This window comes from Macaca nemestrina, chromosome 10 (genome assembly GCF_043159975.1).
Source record: "Macaca nemestrina isolate mMacNem1 chromosome 10, mMacNem.hap1, whole genome shotgun sequence".
Lineage (NCBI taxonomy): Eukaryota > Metazoa > Chordata > Mammalia > Primates > Cercopithecidae > Macaca > Macaca nemestrina.
The window spans coordinates 62,661,623-62,684,048 of record NC_092134.1 but is presented as its reverse complement, the minus strand read 5'-3'; the positions used below and the strand labels follow the sequence as shown (position 1 = coordinate 62,684,048).

General features: G+C 38.5%; 1 protein-coding gene across 3 annotated transcripts in view; it reads right to left on the bottom strand.

Annotated features, from left to right (window-relative positions):
• Positions 1-22,426, bottom strand: part of LOC105473380 (protein tyrosine phosphatase receptor type R) — a 273,852-nt gene that overhangs the window by 150,803 nt on the left and 100,623 nt on the right. The window contains exon 1 of one of the 3 annotated variants that reach the window (XM_071071447.1): positions 4,960-5,141. The exons of the other annotated variants lie outside the window; for them this stretch is intronic. Coding sequence (XP_070927548.1) covers positions 4,960-5,094 — 135 coding nt within the window. The 5' untranslated portion in view covers positions 5,095-5,141. Of the gene's footprint in view, positions 1-4,959; positions 5,142-22,426 lie in introns of those variants that run through there. 3 annotated transcript variants of the gene reach the window in all.

Genomic DNA, 22,426 nt, shown 5'->3' with positions numbered 1-22,426 from the left:
TTCTTAGTTGGAAACAGATGGAGTTGGGCTCCACCTTCTTAAAGTCCATTGTGATGGTTAATTTCACGTATTAACTTGGCTGGGCTATGGGGTACCAGTTATGGGGTACCCAGATATTCGGTTAAACATTATTCTGGGTATGTCTGTGAGAGTGTTTCTTGATGATGTTAACATCTGAATTGGAAAACTGAGTAAATCAGATTGCCTCCCCATTGTGGATGGGCCTCTTCCAATCTATTGAAAGCCTGAATAGAACAAAAGACTCACCCTCCCCCAAGTGAGAAATAATTTACTTTCTCTGCCTGTCTTTGAATTGGGACACCGGTTTTCTCCTGCTCTTGTACACGGATTCAGATTTGAACTTACACCATTGCCTTTCTTGGTTTTCATGTCTTTGGATTACAACTGAAACTTGCATCATCAGCTCTCCTGATTTTGGACTTGGACTGGAACTATACTATTGGTTCTCCTGGATCCCCAGCTTGCTGACTGCAGATCTTGGGACTTCTCAACCTCCATAACCACATGAGCCACTCCTTATAATCAATCAATCTGTCTGTCTGTCTGTCTGTCTGTCTGTCTGTCTGTCTATCTATCTATCTATCTATCTATCTATCTATCTATCTATCTATCTATTTATCTATCTATCTATCTCTGTCTCCCTCCCTCCCTCCCTATCTTCCATTGCTTTTGTTTCTTTGGAAAATCCAGACTAATATATCCATCTAATATTACTGACAATCCAGAATAAACAGCTTTTCCTAAGATATTGTGATTGAACTCTTCTTTCTCCCACATCCTCCTTATAGAAAGTTTTGGCTTTCATCCCATAGATATGAGGGTAAAAACAGATGGTGCAGGGGTGTCGCAGAGTAGACTGTGGCCACCAAATTGAGAGAATATTTATTGGAAACCTGTAAGAATCAGTTTGTCTTTAGCTCACATTGCTGAACAGAATGATTGTACAGTATAAATAATTGTCACCCTCTACTTTGGCTCCCTTGCCTGATAGCAAAGAAAAAAATGTTAGATCATATGGTGTTCTCATTGAAATAAAATAAATAATACTAAAATAATTATTGAATTATTTATAAAACACAAACAGCACCAGCTTAAAACAGCTGTCTTTGAAAACATAATTTGTTAAATTAATACAACTTCATAAAGAGTAATATTTTCACAGATGTCTTTTCATGATTGATGAAATACTGTCTCATTTACTCTATCAGGCAATGATGAGCAAATTATATTGGGAAGACTTACGTAGAAGAAGTCATATTTTGTCAGATTTTAATCAATATATGGTTATGGGAATTAGGTATAACATACAACCATTAAAATGGCTTTAAATATTAATGGCAATGACAGGGCAGTGATTTTGTCATTTACCTCCAAATGTACTGTTGTACTTTTTGCAAACATCTGTTAGATAATAATTAAGAAACAAGACACATTAAAGTGCTGGGATTTTTAGAGATTATATTGTCTTATCTCTCTAAATTTACAAATGCATTTAACAAAATTTAGAGTAAGTTAGTTTCCCATCTGGGGTCATGAAGCTATTGGAAGACCTGGTTTTAGAACCCAGGTTTTCAGATGTCTATGCCAGGGATTCTTTCTCTTTGTTTCCAACATTTGTAATTGGTGTCTATATCCTGAGATGTAGCTTTTCAATATATGATTCTGTGAGACTATAAATAAGTAATTACTTTCAGTATTGAATAAAGTTTCTTCCAATACGGTGCTTTGGAAATTGTTGATTTAAGAAAAGTTAGGCCTGAAATGTCAATGTGAATTTAACTTTTGGTCTACATATGTCAAAGTTACCTACTTTAACTCCCGAGAATAAGTTTTTGGGCAAAATATTATCATGTAGATTTGGTTTCTATTACATGCTCCATAGAATAGAAGCCAATTTGATAAGGCTACCTGTTAATTTTATCTTCAAAACCCAAATTTAGAAAGAATATTTACCATATCTTAGAAAAGTAAATTTTTGATTTGAGGTATGTGAAGGTTTTGTCACTAAAGAAGTTGCCATCAGCTCGTGAGCCAAATTGCTGGATTGTGCCCCTAATCTCTGAAGCACTCCTGGGGGCACAATACAGTAATTCCAAATTTCAAATTTTTACAGAATATCATTTCTTTAAAACCTTCTCCTGGCCAGTAGAGTCCAGGGACCAGTTCTGACTATAGGGAGTTAGTACCTGCAGATAACAGAAATAAAATTGCAGGGCAATCACCAAAAGAAGCACTCTTTGGGTTTGTCGATACCAAGTCCAGATGTCCAGAGTTGAATACTAAATCTAAGTGGAAACACCAAGAAGCAGCAGTATGCAAATTCAAGTAGATGAGAGGCCAAAAAGTACTTCACAAACGTGCAACAACTTGAAGCTTGTGGTAAAAAGATCAGTTGGAAGATCTCACTGGACCACTGGATAGGTGCTCTGGTGGCTTCCCATACAGTTCTCACAGGTTCTACTGGGAGAATTCTAGGATCATGCCAAGACAATAATGTCCATGGAGAAACAGAAGGAAGTCATGCAGAAGTAAAACAAGGAAAATATAATGTCTGAGGAAAGAGATTCTCTACCATTCTTTACTACCTATCAGAAGGCAGGTCAGTTTCGTCTTTCTAAGCATGATTAGGCCATTTGTATCTATCTGATGAGGAAACAGAATTGATCATTCTCAAAAATTATTTGCAATTGATCTTCTTTACTGCCACAAAGGTGTGCATGCATGTGTGCTTGTGTATATGCCTGCATGGGCGTGTGTAACATGCATGTGCAGGTGTGTGTGTATTCAGATGGATGGCAGGTCTAGGATAAGAGGCATATAGGATGAAAAATTTAAGGAGATACCCACTCTTAGGGAAGTGAAAGCATTTGGCATTTTGGGGGTTTAGAAATGGAATTCAAATAAGATAGTCTGTTTGTGTAACCCTGAGAGTGAGCGTCTTCTTAAATTTTGTGCCCTCAATGCCTCTCTTGTTTCACCTGTTCCTGGTGCGCTCTCTCTCTCTCTCTCTCTCTCTCTCTCTCTGTGTGTGTGTGTGTGTGTGTGTGTGTGTGTGTGTGTGTGTGTGTTAAGGTTAAATTTAACTTTGGGTCTTTATTTCTTGTACCCTTGTTATAGTTAGGTTGGTTGGCTGGTTATTTTCTTTACCACTGAAGACCTCTGGGCCAGGTGTGGTGGCTCACTCCTGTGATCCCAGCACTTTGGGAGGCCGATACGAGCAGATTGCTTGAGCTCAGGAGTTTGAGATCAACCTGGGCAACACGGCAAAACCCTGTCTCTACCAAAAAGTATACAAAAATTAGGCAGCCATGGTGGCATACACCTGTAGTCCCAGCTACTTGGGAGGCCGAGGTGGGAGGATCACTTGAGCCTGGGAGGTTGATGCTGCAGCTGCAGTGAGCCATGATCGCACCACTGCATTCCGGCCTGGGAGACACACAAAAAAAGAAAACTCCTGATGCTAGCTAATTAAATAAGAAGTAAACTCACCTACATCTTCATAGAAATACTATACCAATGTCCATATGGCTCAATGCAATTTAAGAAAGTTTGCTCAGGGCCACACAAGAAGTTAATGACAGAAATGGGATTCGAATCAGTCTGTTTCCTGGTTCCTGGCTTCCACCACACTCCCCACTGACTCCACACGCAAAGACAGACTGTTGACAGCCTTGATGAACGTGCGAACATGCTGTAAACCACGGGTCACTGCACTGGTGTTTGTGGAAACTCAAGTTTCAAGATGATCATTTCTACAAAAAGAAAGCTTTTAGTTTCCAGATTGTTCATTGTGAAAATTTGAAAAAATAGTATAAAGAATTAAAGATCATGTCCATATATTCACTAAAAGATAGCAATATTTTCTCTCTCCCCATGCTTATTTTGTCACATATGAACAAGACAGTATATATCCTTTATATCATTAATTTTTCTTTCACAGAAAAAGCCTTTTACTTTCTATGATGTTATTCTTTTGTTGTCACTTAATATTTGATGCCATTTTCTAAACCAAAAGTATAGGTTTATCTTAGCATTGTGTAAATATTTTAAAACATATTTAATTAGTTCTTATTGATGGACATTTATGCTGTTTCTATTTTATCCTGTAACATTCTTTTTGTACTTCTTGTAAAACTTTCTTAGAATTTATAGAATTAGTCAAAATCTATGATTTTTGAGGGAGTTTATGTATATGTATATATATCATTTTATTATTTACTATTATTTTTGGGAGAAGATCTCACTCTGTGGCCCAGGCTGGAGTGCAGTGGTGTGATCATAGCTCACTGAAGCCTGGAGTGAGCTATGATCCTGGGCTTCTGGGCTTAAGCGATCCTCCCACGGCATCCTCCCAAGTGGCTGGGACTACAAGTGTGCACCACCATGGTGGGTTCCTTTTATATTTTTTAAACTTGTGCAGAGATAGGGTCTGCCTATGTTGCTCAGGCTAGTTTTAAACTCCTGGTCTCAAGTGATCCTCCTGTTTCAGCTGGGACGTTTTATAATTTTGCCAAGTTGCCCTTCAGGGAGGTTGTAAAATATGAATTTCCACCAGCAGTTTATTAAACATGAGTTGTCTCATTTAATCCTCACAACAACCAAATGTGGTAGATAATATTATTGTTCCGATTGTAAGGATGAGGAAATTGGGATGCATTGCTCAATATTGGTTGTAAGTTGTGGAGTTGAAATTTAAACTGTGGCAGTTTGACTCCAGAGCCCACACTCTTAACCACTAGGCTATATATATATAGTTCTAATATTAGAAAAATTATGTTTTCATATAGTGTGTGTGGGTCTTGGCCAGAAACAGAATGTGGAATATAATTGTGCAAAAGCATAAAGTTCTTTATATGTAATATACAGACCTTTAAGTTCTGATGTGGTCTGCCCCCTGGCCAAATGGTATAAAAGGCATTGATTTAGTCGATTTCTTACCCTCACAGGTCTGAGTTGACCAACCAACCAATTACAGATGTGTGTCTTCAGGAGGGAACAGGGAGAAACTGGAGCATGAGATCCATTCACTTGCATCCAAATCCTATGTATATTGGCTGCCTGTTTGGAAATCATTTCAAATGAAAGCAACCTTGAATTGGCTCTGAGTCATTACTCTAGACAGACTAGAGAGAGAGAGAGAAAGAGAGAACATTTCAGCATTTCAGTAGAACCCACAGTAGGAGACATTGTATGTTTACCGGAAAGTCTTGTTTGGGCTTAGTAGGTGATAAGATATCCAATTTGACCATAGATACTGGCATATATACAAGATATAGTGGTTGGAAAGAATGAACAAGTAATGCAGGTTAGGTCCAAATCATCAAGAACCTTGATTGCTGGGCTATGGAGTTTGAGTTTGATTTTGTAAGTTCTGGGAAACTACTGAAAGTTAAACCACTGGTCAAAGCAATAAAGGTCCTGTATGAATGAATCTCAAAATATCTTTGTAAATTCACAGCACATAACTTCCTTATAAGCACACTTGTACATTCTCTTAGATCCAGACATATCATACTATCATTTGCCTCTTCCTCAGACATGCCGTGCCATTTTTACCCCTATTGCCTTTCATTGTTTATTCTGTTCAGAATTGTAGTTTCCAATTCCTTTACCAAATCTTACTTATCCTAAAATCCCCAACCTAAGTGCTACTTCCATGATATTCTTACTCTAAATCAGAAATTGCTATTTTCCTCTCCTATGACTGATTTCTTTGTTTGATTTAGTTGTTCTGTGTGGAGATTGACCCCACAGAAATTCTGAAGTCCCTTCTTTACTCTTGCCATTTCCCACCAGAAGGGTTGGAAAAACTAAATACTCATTTCTGCAGCCTTGCTTACACTAGGTGTGGTCACATGGCACAGTTCTGAGATGTCTGCAAGGAATTTAATAGGAAAGCTTATGTTTCCTTATAAAAAAGACAGGCAGTAGAAGGGGGCTCTTTGTCTCTTTCTCCTTCCTTCAACACTGACATGATGCTTAGAGATGTGCAGCTATTTTGCAACCAAGAGGTAGAAAGTACAAAGCCAGAAGGTACATGGAAAGGATGGAGAAGTAAAGGGATGGGACATTGTTGAACTACTGCATCTACTCGGGATTGCTCGTGTGTGGACTTCTTATACATGAGAAGTTAAAGTTATTCACTCTATTAGCCTCTTAACTGAATTTGTTGGTTTTTGCTGCTGAATGCATTCCTAATAAATGTAATCTACTTGCCCATCTTTAAAAAAAATGCATTATTATGAACTATAGTCATCATGCCGTACAATAGATAGCTTGAACTTATTCTTCTTCACTAAAGTTTATATCTTCTAACCAATATCTTCTCCCCCCACCCCACCAGATACAATGTACTTGTCCATTTTTACCACTGGATTCTAAATTTTAATTCAGTATATTTTAAATTCCTTGATGGAAAGTTTTAAGTATCTTCATCTTTGTATTTATTTTTTATTGACGAACTTTTAGTACAGATCCTCAATAAATGCTAAATTGATTGAATATGGTTTCATCTATCAATACGAACAATTCAAATAAAAGTGAGAGAGAAACTTAACATGACCGCTAAATAAACATGATTTAAAGTTGTACTTTATAAAAGATATTCTGTGAAACTTTTTTTTTTTTTTTTTTTTTTTTTGAGACAGAGTCTTGCTCTGTCGCCCAGGCTGGGGTGCAGTGGCCGGATCTCAGCTCATTGCAAGCTCCACCTCCCGGGTTTACGCCATTCTCCTGCCTCAGCCTCCTGAGTAGCTGGGACTACAGGCTCCCGCCACCTCGCCCGGCTAGTTTTTTGTATTTTTTAGTAGAGATGGGGTTTCACCGTGTTAGCCAGGATGGTCTCGATCTCCTGACCTCGTGATCCACCCGTCTCGGCCTCCCAAAGTGCTGGGATTACAGGCTTGAGCCACCACGCCCGGCTGAAACTTTTTTTTTTAGATTTTAACATTTCCCTTGTTGATATATTGTCTAATTTTGGACAAGGGTGAACTCAGAATGTTACTGAGCCAGTTTCCGTCTTATTTAGATGAACTTTGAAATGGAAAGCATATTAGTAATTTGTTTTCATAAGATATCCCACAGGGAAAGATTAAACAATCACCAGCAGTCATGTAAATACAGCTGGACTTTTCTAGTGATGTCATCATGTTTCACTATTTATCATTCCTCATTTGGACTATTCCCTTATAAATACCACCAGGTAAGCATCAGACGGTTTGTGAAGCCCTAAAGATCTACCCTGAAGTTATTTTCAGTAGGTCTGTCCCCAGAAAAACTTCAGCTAAAATTAATAAGCAATTGGTGCGGTTGAATGGGATGACTCAAAGCACATACGGTCCCTAGAATTTGCTTTGCAGAAGTCAGGTATAAAATGTCAAGTGGTAGAACAGCTCAGTGTATTTCCTAACATTAGGTAGTAATATTAAAAACATTTAGTCTTTAAGAACACAGACATAATATCATTACTTTCACAGAGGTCTTTTCCCTCATTTTCTAGGTACACACAAAAATTAGTGGCAAAAGGTCAACGCATTAATCTCTTTGAGAGTGATCATTTAACTTTTAACATTTACGAGTTTTAAAAGATCATTTTCTTGAATACTGAATTAATGCAACGATGTCACTGTTATGTATAATAAACATGAAAATCATACCAAAAACTTAAGTTGCCTGGAGGTGCTTACTGAGAAAACATTTCTCTGATAAATTGTTTGGAAGTTAAGTAGTTTCTCAACTAGAATGAGAATGCTCTTGTGAGAAATGTACCTAGAATTTTAAATGACAATAGCAATCTCAGTGCCATGCCTATTTCTTTCTCCTTAACAAAACAGCATGATTATATGTCTATCTTTCACAGAAAGACAAAAGCTCTCTGAGCCAATTACCTTTAAGGACCTTATATGTAAGAAAAGCAAACCTAATTGAAATGCGCTATGGCAATTCTATGACTGCACATCTTGTCAGCATTAACTAGGATTTGATTTAACTGATTATTCTCCTAAAGAGAAATGCATACTAGTGAATGTGCAGTGAAGCATTTAACAAAAAGTCAGTGAGCCCTCAGGTATCTTTGTGATTTCTCAGAGACAGTAAGGACCGTGGGATGTAGATTCCCTATAATAAAACCTCACATCAATAAAAACACAAGATGAAAAAAAGAGTAACTTCAGCATAAATGTTAGATGTTTGCATTTGATGGACGCCACTGCAGTTTCTCAATCAATGCAAAACAGACAAGGAAAGGTACTGTTCTGGAATAATAATTTCACGGGACATTATTATGAACTGACAGGTGCCTACAAAATGACATTCTCATCCACATTTTATGTGGATTTTATGTCAGAAGTTCAGTAAACACGCTCCCAAATGTGAAATTCTTTGGGCAGCTTTAAAAGCAAGTGCAGACAGATATGATATTTATAGTCTGGCTGGTTAAATAGGTGAAAGTATGCATTTTTAAGAATGCTTTGGCAGTTTTCTGAGAAAAAAATTGCCTGCAAAAGGTTCAAAAGCAAATGCTATAGCTCTTACAATAAATACTTCTGAGTGAATACCATTAGGTAGAGGCAGGCCTCCATGCAAAAGACAGCAGAAATCTTACACCATCAACTCAGGTAACGCTGGTCTCCAGGCCACTTTTGTCATGCACGTCCGTGTGAAGAGACCACCAAACAGGCTTTGTGTGAGCAATAAAGCTTTTTAATCACCTGGGTGCAGGCGGGCTGAGTCCGGAAAGAGAGTCAGCGAAGGGAGATAAGGGTGGGGCCGTTTTACAGGATTTGGGTAGGTAAAGGAAAATTACAGTCAAAGGGGGGTTGTTCTCTGGCGGGCAGGAGTGGGGGTCACAAGGTGCTCAGTGGGGGAGGTTTTTTGAGCCAGGATGAGCCAGGAAAAGGAATTTCACAAGATAATGTCATCGCTTAAGGCAAGGACCTGCCATTTTCACTTCTTTTGTGGTGGAATGTCATCGGTTAAGGCGGCGCAGGGCATTTGCACTTCTTTTGTGATTCTTCAGTTACTTCAGGCCATCTGGGCATATATGTGCAAGTCACAGGGGATGCGATGGCTTGGCTTGGGCTCAGGGGCCTGACAACTTTCATTGTATATTTGCCGGTATCTGAAGCAAATGTAGGTTGTGTTGTCTATTTATGATTGCTAACAATGCCAACATTTATTGAACCTTTTGCATGTACTAGTTCATTAAATTGTTCCCACACCCTGATGCAGTAAGATCTATTACCATGTGCACACTACCAATGAGGAAGCAACAGATGAAGGGCAGAGAGGTCAGGGACTGGCCCAAGGTCAAATAGCTCTAAGCAGTGGTCATAAAGCCCAACTCTACTGCTAGAACATTATTCATTGTGTTTTCTCATAGAGACTTTACCTGATTCCAAAGCAGCCAATGAAGCAAAATTTTAATGATTTCAGCTAGCATTGACTGATAGTCACAAAAAGATTTTCATCTTTTTATAATATTACCTTGTTTTAGCTTTTCAGCTCACTTTACTTTAATCAAGAACTCCTTAAAAGAGGCATTGGTCAATTGGTAGGGATTGCAAAGTGATCCCTCAGTCTTTCTGTTATGCAAGGACAGTTTAAAATTCTGCTTTTCTGTCAGTTGATCCTTACTGATCACTTTTTTTAGATTAGAAAAAATTAGTAAGCCACAAAATCTCAGAGGTATTAGATTAGAAGAGTGAGTCCACAGTTCCATAAGATACTGTTGTAAATGGCAATATAATTGCACAAGAGACACTGGCAGTAGAGTGGGTGAAAGAAGCACCTCAGTAATGCATGAATCATTACCATGGGCAGTCACGTGACACCCAAAAGGGCAAGTTTCAGAGGTGCCGCAATGCAAATTGTTCCAGAACATGAGAGCTTTCATGAAACATCAACACTGATTTACTATCCCAGGTGGACTACTTGTGAAAGTGCTTTAAAGGAGGGAGAGAGAAAAATCCACATGTCCACTCCATTTAATTCCTCAAGGAATAGGTTTATTTTCTGCCATGTGATCACCTCTAATAATATTGCAGCACTTTTAGAAAGGATGCATATGGTTTCCCTAACCCACATTTCCCATCTGAGAGACTGCAATAACAATTAACTATTAATGACAAGAAGAAAATAAGCTTTCTTTTCCCTTGGCAATCTGTCACACTGAACTCAGTAGCTTGAGAAGCAGTTCGATGTGTTTATCTGTCAAAAGGATATCATCTTAGAGGTAAGAAAAGCACACTCTTCAGAAAAATGCCCTCCTTATGGATAAAACTAGAGCTAAATGTCTTTTATTCTTGCAGATAGGTTTCCATTTTCATAAATCACAGACAGAGTAAAAATTTCACTGAATAGAGTCAGCAATAGGAAAATTGTACCCCTGGCTTTCTGGAGCCATAAAATCAGCCCCCAGTTTAATTGCTTGCTAATTGAGCTATTCTGCTTTCTAAAGATCAATTTTGGAGTATCAAATTAGTTTTAAGTTTTCAAATCTGAGAGAAAGAATTTTAGAACTCTCTCTGACATAATTTGCTGCACTTTGGATTGTCTCAAAATCATGATTGGAAACCACTATCTCCAAACTCTCTCTTGTATAACATGTGATCGCTTAAGGTTTTAACACATGCAGCAGGAACTAAGCTTTTCATCTTTTTGTCCAAGCACATAAATTAATCATCTTGTACATAGACATTGGCTAATGAGATGCTACACCTTTTATCTAATTTTCTTCAAAATGTTGATCTGTGATATATAGTAAAGTGTTAAGATTAAATGAAAACTCTACCACTTTAGCAAAGCCTTCTAAAAAAAAAGGATAATTTTTGTGTTGACCTATTACAGGTCCTTTGGGAAGCCTTCTAAAAATTCTGGGCATCTCAACGTGGATGTTTTACTTTTTTGACAAAATAGAACTTAAACCTGTTAGAAATTTCCCTTTGAAATCATATATTCATCTCCTTTGAACTCAACAATTTTCTAAATACTGTGCATATTGTGTTTCTTGAAACGTGAGAAGTCAGGAATTCTACCTGCAGGTGTCAAAGAGTAACAAGAACTGAGTTAGTGACTCTTCTGCCTAAAATGAGTATAAAACTAGACCAAATATGTGAAGCAAAGGTTTTCAGACATTGGACAACAGGCAGCATAGGACAGTGATCCTTGAGAGGAGGAAATAAGTGGGATGAGTGTCACCAGCACCCCAGCTTCCTAACTGAAGAGAGGCCGAACATCTCCCCAAGTTCAGAACTCAAGGAGGCCAAGGAGGCTAGAATTCTCAGGGCAGAGTACCAGAGTGCAGAGGGCTGTATGGAAAAGAGAGACCTACATAGAACAACAGCTTGCTCTACAGGGTTTTCCTGGAGTTTTCAGGTGAGTCTTGGTCAATACAAGGATGGGAGGAAGCTTCCTGAAGCAAGGGGAAAAAAAAAAAACCAGCCAGAAAAGAACATGGGGAATAGTCCTCAGAGTTCACACAGGAATGGGGATAGTATCATTCCTATCTGGACAGAGTATCAAAGCCTTATCATATACAGGGTACTGACAGAGTATTCAGAGTGACTTAGGCAAAATTAGCCCTAGATCAGTGTCCACAAATTTTGTCTATAAAAGCTTATCTAATTTTAGGCTTTATGGTCTAAGAGGCGATAGCAAATTTATTTTGTAGGTGCTTGCATAACAAGAGAGAAAATTCTTTTTCTCCCTCTTCCTCATTTGACCTACGGTGGCGGGCTGTCCCTGTCTTGGGAATGCCTTGTCCTAATTGTCATCTGGGAATGTTCTTGGGATGAAAGCAACTAGCCTTCATTAAGGGGGAGGGCCTGCCCTTAAGATTGTGGGGGGGGGAAGGGTGGTCACCTTGGGCGACTTTGTTCTCTGCCCAGTGACACCTAGATCTTCACGCCCCTTTCTCTCCTCCCAGAGAGCCTGGCTGTCTTAACAGGGAAGACAAGTAGCTAAAGGGAAGTTGGCTTGCTAAATTTCCCACTCCCAGATTGAGATTTCTACTGCTTGATGTTTGGCAGTTGCCAACAGGGAGGTCCCCAGCTTATAGTGGAGATCCTGAACAGCAGCAAGGTATGGCTGCTTGCAGGCTGGCAGCCTCTGGGAGTAGAGGGGGCTGGCCTGGCTTTGGCTTTGTCTCTATGGTTCACAGTGCTTAGAGATGCCTTCAAGACATGAAAACAAACTGTAGGCTGAATGTAGCTTCTAGGCTATAGTTTGACAACTCAGCTTTAGAATAAACTGCTCTGGTTCCATCTAGCAAAGTTTAATGTAAGTCTCAAAAGAATTAAACTGGTTTTAAGTAACTTAATTACTTGGAAACAGAATTTAAAAATTTTAACAAAGCTCCAAATATTTAAAGGCATAAAAATAGTTGACACCCAACAAGGTATAATTCCCAATGTTTGGAATTCAATAAAAAGTACCAGATATGCAAAGCATTAGGAAAATAAAACCAATAATGCAGAGAAAATAAAAAAAATTAGAAAACAGACCAGAAATGATACAGATGATAGAATCTGTAGATAAGGGTATTAAGACAGTGATTACTACACTCCATATGCTTAATAAGTAGAAGAAAGTCTGAACATTCTAAGGAGAGATAAGAAAGATACCAAAAAAAAAAAAAAAAAAAATCCCAAGTGTCACTTCTAGAGAAAAAAATTGCAATGTCTACAATAAAAAATGCAGGGGACAGGATTAACAGCTGATTTAGACACTGTAGAAGAAGGGATTGGTGAGCTTGAAGACACAGCAATAGAAACTATCCAAAATGAAAGAGAAAAAAGATTGAAAAAGAATACGAACAAAGCCTCAGTTAGTTGTGGGACAACCTTAAGTGGCCTTATTAATTTGTGGGGGGGGAGTTCTTAAGTATATTTTAAGACATAATGGATGAAAAATCTCCAAATTTAATAAAAGTCTTATAACCACATATGCAAGAAGTTCAATGAACGTAATATAGAAATGTAAAGAAAACCGTAATACAGCACCTGATGTACCGAACAGTTTTAAAATGTCAGAAGTCAGACCGTCATAATTGAATTTACTGTTAACATAAGGAGTGTGAGGAAAGTATGGATGTATGAGACTACCTGGGGGGACAGATTTAGCATCATGAAAATGGAGACTTCAAAGAGAATATAAAAGTTCTGGTAGCTTGTATGTGTTAAGCATTCAGGTTGTTACTGACTGAAATTGTCTGTTTTGAAGTTGGAAATGATGTAAAGTTTCATTCATTGATTAACCCACTAACATTCATTTAACACACATTTGAGCTCTTATTTCTACAAATTCACATTAGGACACATAAAAATGAAGAGCACCAGCACTTGCCTCAGACATCTGATAATCGAGTTAACTTCCAAGTGCTACGGCCTAAACAATTTTACAAATGTTTGACAGACACATATATAGCCTTTAGCTGTTTTTTTTTCCCTATTTCCTTATCACATATTGCAATGAACATGAAATTACAACTAGTTTAGAAGAAATCCTCTTTCCTGAGTTATCTATATCTTCTTAATATGTAAAATCATCATCTAGGAGGACTGAGTGGCATTGTTTACGGTAAAAATAGCTTTCCATTTAGTCACCTCTTTAATTCATTATTCTTTACCTGTAGCACAAATGTTTCCTGAAGTGTCTTATCTTAAACTTTATGACAAGCAAAAAATGTAACAGTCACACTGTGGTGCACAAATATTTACAAACAAATATGAAATAAATGAGTACATCCCAGGAAATCATCCTTATCTAGGAATATATGCAAATATGGAAATGAATGAGCATTCCTCAAGAAAAATATGACCTTTATACAGGTCTATGTACTATAGTAGTAGTCACCACCATAAAACAATAACCTGGAATAGATAATAAAACATAAAATAGTTCAGCCTTGAAGATAAGTCCTGGCCCAAGGAAAGCATGGTGCAAGAACCCCAAGGATTGTTCAAGATAATTCATTGAAGTGAAAAAAAAACTATTCAAAATTTATTTATATTTATTTTTATTTGGCACTTTAAAATTTTATTTTTGTAAGTTTTATAATAAACATGTCATACTAGTATACTAGTATATACTTTTATAAATAAACCAGCACATATGCATTAGAGATATAAAATTTTTTTAAAAACATATTTGGTGTGTGACCAAAAACATACAGAAACCACAGGTCTAGACAAGTTATTTTTAAGCATTATTAGAAACAGAACTTTTTTAAATACAAAATCTTATGTAAAATCTCAATAACAAGAGAAAAATGGTATTAATTTTAAAATATTCTAAAATAGAAACCATGTTTTCCAACTTCTAAGTTATAATGTTTGATTTTAACAAAATCATCCAGAAATTGATGCAGATGATTTGATTTTAAGTGAATGATTCTGGCCAGTTGTAGTATTTTATCAGCCTCAGCTTCTAGGTTTATTTCTATGAATTCTGCAATATTTATAGAATGATCACAGTCTATTAACTGGTCATCTCATCCTGCTAATGTCTCATCCTGTCTCAGTGTTATATAGATGTCCAGCACTAGTAGTACTGCTAAATGGATGGGTGGACAGATGAATGAATACTATTATGTGTTATGCTTTTTAATTCAATAAGGTAGCAGAAGACACTTTAAGGTCACTTTATTTTTAAAAAGTAATACATATGTTAAAGTTTGATACATGGCAGCCCACAAACACTTTAATGTGTTTTAAAAGTTTTAAAAGTTACTTAAAGAGCTTAAAATATATGAAAAATTAAGTAAAAATCAAATATTTGCAGACTTTTTCCTTTTTGTTGCTACAAAAGATAGAATAGAGAAAGATGCCAATGGATAAGGTCTGTATATGAAGTAATAGTATTGTATCAATGTTATTTTCCTGATTTTAATAATTGTTTTATGGTTATAAAAGAGAATGGTCTTGTTCTTAGGAATCATACACCGAACTATTTAGGGGTAGAGAGCCATAATATCTGTAATATATTCTCAAGTAGTTAATTTTCATCTATTTTTGAGTCAAAATTCACAACTTAAACCAGGTTGAATTATCTGCTCAAGAGCTAACTATTAGGCGCCACTCTACTACTTTGATACACAGTCACGCTCAACAGGCTGAGAAAAGATCGAGAGTGATTCCAAAGGAAATGCCGGTTCAAAATGATTGTTTTGAAGAACACCAGGCTGTTGTTCAGACAGTGCCATATCCTCTAAGAAAGGAGATGTGAATATTTCAAGAGATATGTTTGTCAATAAGAGAGACATTTGATACAGACCCACAGGCACACGCACATATAACGTAATGTGTCACTCAGTTTATTTGATCTAAACCATTTATAGCTTTTATATAGATTTCTGAAATTATCTTTTTAAAATTAGTTTATAACTTTATTGCCTTTCTATCATGTACTAGAAAGTAAATTTGGTTGGCTGGGCGCAGTGGCTCACCCCTGTAATCCCAGCACTTTGGGAGACCGAGGAGGTTGGATCATGAGGTCAGGAGCTCAAAACGAGCCTGACCAACATGGCAAAACTCCATCTCTACTAAAAATACAAAAATTAGCCAGGTGTAGTGGTGCACACCTGTAATCTCAGCTACTCAGGAGGCTGAGGCGGGAGAATCTCTTGAACCCAGGAGGCAGAGGTTGCAGTGAGCCAAGATCACACCATTGCACTCCAGCCTGGGTGACAGAGTGAAACTCCATCTCAAAAAAAAAAAAAAAAAAGAAGAAAGTAAATTGATGCAACAGGACATACACACACAGATATGTGCCTCTATCTATCAACTATTTATTGAGAAAGAGAAAGAAGAAGAGAGAGAAGGATAAGTAGCTGATAACACCAATGTAAAGTATTAACAATAGGGAATCTAGATGAAAATAAGCATACTATGGGAATATGACAGCATTATTCTCACACTTTTCAGAGAGCTTGAGATTATTTAGAATCTAATATTATTTGAAAATTGAGATAGTTGCAGAAGAAGATTGAACTTGAGAATCTTGAAAGGAGTTATGTAGAATGAGGCTAATACGATTGAAAATTATGAAGTTTTTTTATGTCTTACAGTGATTTAAGTCACGGTTGGCTCATAGTGGTCACGTTGCCTTAGAGGCCTGTTTCATTCTATCTTATAGAATACTTTACCAAGAATCTGTGTCAAATCACTTTAAAGGTAACAGATATTCAACCAATTTTAAGATATTTATCTTAAAGATATTTTCAGAAAAAATAAAAGAAATAAATAATGATTTAAAAACTCATTTCACAGGTATCTATTCCAAAAAAAAAAAAAAATGGTAAACCAAAGATCAATTTTAGATTTTTTGTCTTTTCTCTATTTTTGAACAAAAGCAAAGAGCCTTACTCAAGCTTGTAATTTGATTGAATTCTAAAAACATGTACACAAATGGAAAAGTATGAACCCTGTCTACAAGGAGCTCACAGTCTTCCACAGAAGAGGAAGAATAAAATAGGGTAAAGAATAAAGATGAGGCCGGGTATGGTGGCTCATGCCTGTAATCCCGGCATTTTGGGGGGCCAAGGTGGGCAGATCACTTGAGATTGGGAATTCGAGACCAGACTGGTTGAAATGGTAAAACACCATCTCTACTAAAAATACAAAAATTAGCCAGGTGTGGTGGCGCATGCCTGTAGTCCCAGCTACTCAGGAGGCTGAGGCACGAGGAGGCGCAGGTTGCATTGAGCTGAGATTGCGCCACTGCACTCCAGCCTGGGTGACAGAGTGAGACCCTGTCTCAAAAAAGAAAAAAAAAAAGAAAAAAAGAATAAAGAGGATAAAGAAGAAAAATAGACATTGGCCCATAGAGGTATGGTCAAATTGTGCGTTTATGGGCTTCACATTTTTTGCAAAGTATTTATCGTCAGGGTCAGAAGTGGAGTCAAAATTACAAATCAATGAGCTGTAATTTGAGGGGTTGCTGAAAGACTCCATCTGCTCAAAATTTTCACTTCAATTTAGTACACATTGCCCGAGACTACTACAGAATAAAAATGTCTCATAACATGTAGACCAGCAAGTCACTATTGTCTTGTGGGAATTTTATTCAGGTGTTTTGGTCTTCATGATATCTAGAAGAGGATTTTAAAGAAAGAGCAGTGTGGGAAGACCAAGGGTAGTTTGGGCATAGAATGGAAGAATTGCATGGAATCCTGGAACAGAATCCAGAGACTCAGAAAGGGAGGATGGCCGAGAATACATATTGCCTCTTCATGCATTGTTTTTGGTCAAACCTGTTTGTACAATGGCATTAGATTAAATTGTCCAATAACATAAGGTGTATACTTTCTACATCATAGAATAATGTAAAGATATTTTCTGTATTCAGTCTAAACTACAGTCATGAAGAGAAGTTCTTCAATTATGACCATCTAATTTTATGAAATGTGAGAAAAGATCAACTGTTTTTTGAAATCTTAAACCAAAAAATTTAAAGAAAAAGTAAAAAGCTATATTTATATTTGGGGTAAACAATATTAGAAATAGGTTGAAATAATATGAGAGAAATGCAACATCTTTTATGAAAGCATACTGGCTGTGCCCAGAAATGTATGGAGGGGTGAGTATATTTATGCATATATCAATAATAAGGCTTGACATTTATAATTTAAACCACAATAATGACTTGCTTAAAAATAATCACTAGACACCACTCTGTTCTATTGTCTTGGCAGAAAATGATACTCAATAGGCTCGGAAAAGACTGAGAGAGATTCCTAACAGAGACTCTCTTCTTGATAAAACTTCAGACGAGCTCTTTTTGAGACGGAGTCTCTCGCTCTGTCGCCCAGTCTGGAGTGCAGTGGTGCGATCTCGGCTCACTGTAAGCTCCGCCTCCCGGGTTCACGCCATTCTCCTGCCTCAGCCTCCAGAGTAGCTGGGACTACAGGCGCCCGCCAACACGCCCGGATAATTTTTTGTATTCGAAGTAGAGACGGCGTTTCACCGTGTTAGCCCGGATGGTCTCAATCTCCTGACCTTGTGATCTGCCCGTCTCGGCCTCCCAAAGTGCTGGGATTACAGGCGTGAGCCACCAGGCCCGACCACTCTTTTTTCAATGAGGTCTCATCCTTGGGTTCTGCTTTTGGCCAGGCAAGATGAGTTTCAGCAAGAATCCTGTTAAGCCACTTTAGAAAGAGAATCCCCACTTGGTATCTTATCACCTTCATTTTCTGATCAAGTTCCTCATTCTTTGAGTCCTTAGCCTGCCTTCAGCAAGAGTTCTGTTGTTTTAGCAAGAATCATACCACTCCACTTTTCCTATCTCCTCTTAGTAATTTACTATTCACTGACCCTTCACTGTCCTTGTTGGCTGTTAAGTCCTCAACTCCCTTTGTTGTATTCAGAGTTAAGCATGATTTCTCTCATCTTTCACAATTGTCTTGACATCAAATGCAGTGGTCCTGAATAAAGTTTTGCTTACTGTTTTAACAAGCGTCAAAATAAATTTTTCTTTAGCACTCCAAAGTAAATGTGAATGCAAAAAGATTAATGAAGAAAAAATACTAGACCAGTTGTCCATACAGGACTATGTCCTTCAAGAAAGGAGATGTGCTTCTTTCAAGAGATACACTTGTCAACATTGCCCATATAAATGCAAAACATGTTGAAAGCGATCACTCTGTTTTTTTTTTTTTGGGAGACGGAGTTTTACTCCGTCCCCCAGGCTGGAGTACAGTGGCACAATCTTGGCTCACTGAAACTTCCCCCTCCTGGGTTCAAGTGATTCTCCTGCCTCAGCCTCCTGAGTAGCTGGGATTATAGGCACACACCACCACGCCCAACTAATTTTTTTGAATTTTTAGTAGAGATGAAGTTTAACCATATTGGCGAGGCTGGTCTTGAACTCCTGACCTTGTGATCTGCTCACCCCGGCCTCCCACAGTGCAGGGATTACAGGCGTGAGCCACCGTGCCCAGCTGTGATCAGTCTTTTATTGCCTTGACCTCAGGCAGGAATACATTTAGTATGCTTAAGAACTAGCAGAAAGGCTAGTGCAGCTGGAGCTTACTCTGTGAGGGAGACAGTGGGGAGAAACCTATGTATTTATTAAGTAAAGGAAGTATTTGTTGACATGTCTGATTTCTGTGGTTAACGTGCAGAATTCCAAATGCTGGTAGAAAGATCAACCTTAACATTCCAGGAAGCTCTTACTTATTTGATAAGCATTTAATGAGCATCACTGTACATAAGGCATGGTGTTGGATGTCGCAGAAAATGCACAGGAAAGGCCATATTGAACGTATGACACTTTAACCTAACATGGAGAACAGAGAACACAGAAAGTGGTATAAAACCTGAACCGTCTGGAATTATCAGTTGGAATCCATACAAGTGAGTGGTAACAACAGCAGACAGCAAGGATTTCCCTAGAAAATGGATTAGGCTTAGAAAACATACCACAAAGAGAGCTATGTTTTTCTGCACTGTAGAAACAAATAATTTGTGCTGCCAGAGGAAGACGGTGGAAATTAATGCCAGAACTCAGGTTTAATTTTCTCTCAAATAAAAAATAATAATTATAATATTCATGAAAAACATGTGTCATGTCCTGTAGAGGCTGAGCCAGTTATTCATTTATTCATAATTTCATGTCTCTGGTATCAGACACATGGTGGGGAAGCAGCAAGAGGTGCCAGGATTCTGCATGCAATTAGATGGCAAGCCATGGAGCCGCCCCCTCCCAGCTCACATGTATATAAATAACTCCTCCCACCTTCCAGGCAGCATTTGAATGAATGCAGAGGAAGGAAATTAAATGACTCTATCCATCAATATCAAGGCAGGGTTGCCAATAAATGCATCCAAAAGAAAGCATTTTAAAATGCTCTTTTGACCTTTAGAAAGTTGCCACTATGGAAAAAGACATCGACTTCATATGACCATAATTGATTGAAATGGCCTCTCATCTCTTAACTTATTGGTTGATTAGAGCATAATGTTAATAAAATCAAGGTCATAGGGTATAATCCTTTTTTAGACCTTTTCTTGGGTGTGCATTTCCCATCCTTGGGTAGAACCCTGTCCTCTAAAGCCCAATTAAAAAAAAAGGTCAAGTGAAACCAAGCATTTTGGGGGCTTACCTCCTTTTTCCCTTAAGTTTCGCTTTCTTTGCCTTTCCCTCAGCAACACAAATTTCTCTCTCTCTCTCTCTCTCTCTCTCTCTCTCTCACACACACACACACACACAGAGAGTTGTTTTTCTTTCTGAAATAACATGACTAGTTCTACAGGATTACTGAGCGGTTTAAGACTACCTTTTAGTTAAACTAGAATAAGAGTGAAACAAAAGAGATTGACCAAAGAAAGGATGGCAGGCTCCTGAAACACACTGACCCACAGTAGGACAGAGCAGTGACAGAAATGTCCACTCTCTAGAAACACGGACACTGCTGTCAAGTGACATGGAAGCATCAGCCTAGCTGACCACCGTATCTCATGGAAAGTAGAGAAAATGAGTAGCAGTAAAACTGCCCTGAATCTAATTCTGAAACAGTATCAGAATTATCAGCTCCTTCCTCTATATTCCCAGACTGCCCTACATTTATTTTATGTTACTGTGGTTTTTTTTTTTTTTTTTTTTAAACAACTTGTACTTATTATGTCCCTCTCCTAACCCTCTTGGCTTAGCTTGGAGCTCCCTTTCCCTTCCCTTACAGTTCTTGCAGAGTGGGGCAGCAAGAAAGATGGCCTAGTTCTTTGGAAGAGAACAAAGGGCTGACCTTGCTTAGGGAGGTGGCAGCTGCCTTCCAGGGGCCAGTTCCTTGTCTGAGAGAGGTAGGAGCACACGGAGGACTCAGAGGCAGGAAGGCGGGGCCAGCAGCAGCCAAGAGAGGGCCAGTGAGGGCAGAACTAGACAGAAAGGGGCTACTCCTATGTCTTGTAAGCAGGATGTGCTACTTGGCCTGTGGGCCCTAGTTCAGCTGTCTAGGGGGCCATAGTGGTGGGTGGTGAGGCTCTGAGGAGGGGCAAGTAGCGGCGGCAACAGTGCAGTGAGAGAGACACAAGGGGAAGGTATGAGTCAGGGTCCTTCTCAGCCTGGGAAAAGAAACCCCTCCTTCCTCAACAATGGTTCACAGAACCCTTAGCATTGATACACTACTCTGGGCCAAAGGTACCAACGTTAGACTTTATCTGGGAAGCCGCCCCGGGTTAGGAACTCTTCTTCTGTGTCCTTATAACACCGCTTAGTCCTTACACAGCAGCTCAGCATGCTGTGTTGTAGCTGCATAATTATAACTCTTTTAAGAGACGGGCTGTATTGCATCCACTCTTATGTCCTTAAAGCCTAGCATGGCACCTACCATATAGTAACCACTTAACAAATACTTTCCTTTTTCTTTTTTTGGTAAATGCTTCTCAAGTAGAAACAAATACTTTTTCAATTAGAGGAATACATATTTTGAGCAGGACAATCCTTTAATTATTTTTTAAAATGTAAGAAATAATCATACTATAAAGTTTATCATCTACATCAAGAAACCATGGTAGCTAAAGGCTACTGTGAAGGGAATTAAATAAAAAGGTATTTGATTGTCTCAAAAGAGCATTAACATACATGTGAAAATACTATCCCACCTATATTTCAGCCTGGATTACAGACAATGCTTGTTCCCAAATGGATCGGCATGACCCTGATTTTAGTAGCTGCCTGTACAGGCAGAAGCCACAGTGTGTCTGGTGGTGTCAGCTGCTGGTTCTTGTTGCTTTCCTTATCCTTCCAGTGCTAAAGAACAAGGCTATGCCTTCCTGGGGTGGGGTTGGTGGGGGCGGAGGGACATCTGTGTAAGATGAAAAAAATCGCCATTCCATTGGGACTAAACAAAGCTGACTCTCACATACTGCTTTGACAGTGGGCTTGCTAGAATTAACAATCATGAACATCTTAAGTGCTTATTAAGATTTCATGGACTATTCTAAGTGCTTTATGTACTCCTCACAAAAACTCTACTAGGTAGGCAATATTATTGCTCCATGTACAGTCAAGAAAGCTAAGTTAGCCTGGGCGCGTTGGCTCACGCCTGTAATCCCAGCACTTTGGGAGGCTGAGGGGGGTGGATCACAAGGTCCGGAGTTCGAGACGAGCCTGGCCAATATGGTGAAACCCTGTCTCTACTAAAACACAAAAATTAGCCAGGCATGGTGGTGGGTGCTTGTAGTCCCAGCTACTCGGGAGGCTGAGGCAAGAGAATCGCTCGAACCCAAGAGGTGGAGGTTGCAGTGAGCCGAGATTGCACCACTACATTCCAGCCTGGGCGAAAGAGCAAGACTGTGTCTCAAAAAAAAAAAAAAAAAAAAAGAAAGAAAGAAAGAAAAAGAAATGTTAAGTTACTTGTCAAAATTCACTTACAGAGAAGTGACGGAGGCAGGATTGCAACCCAGACAGCCTG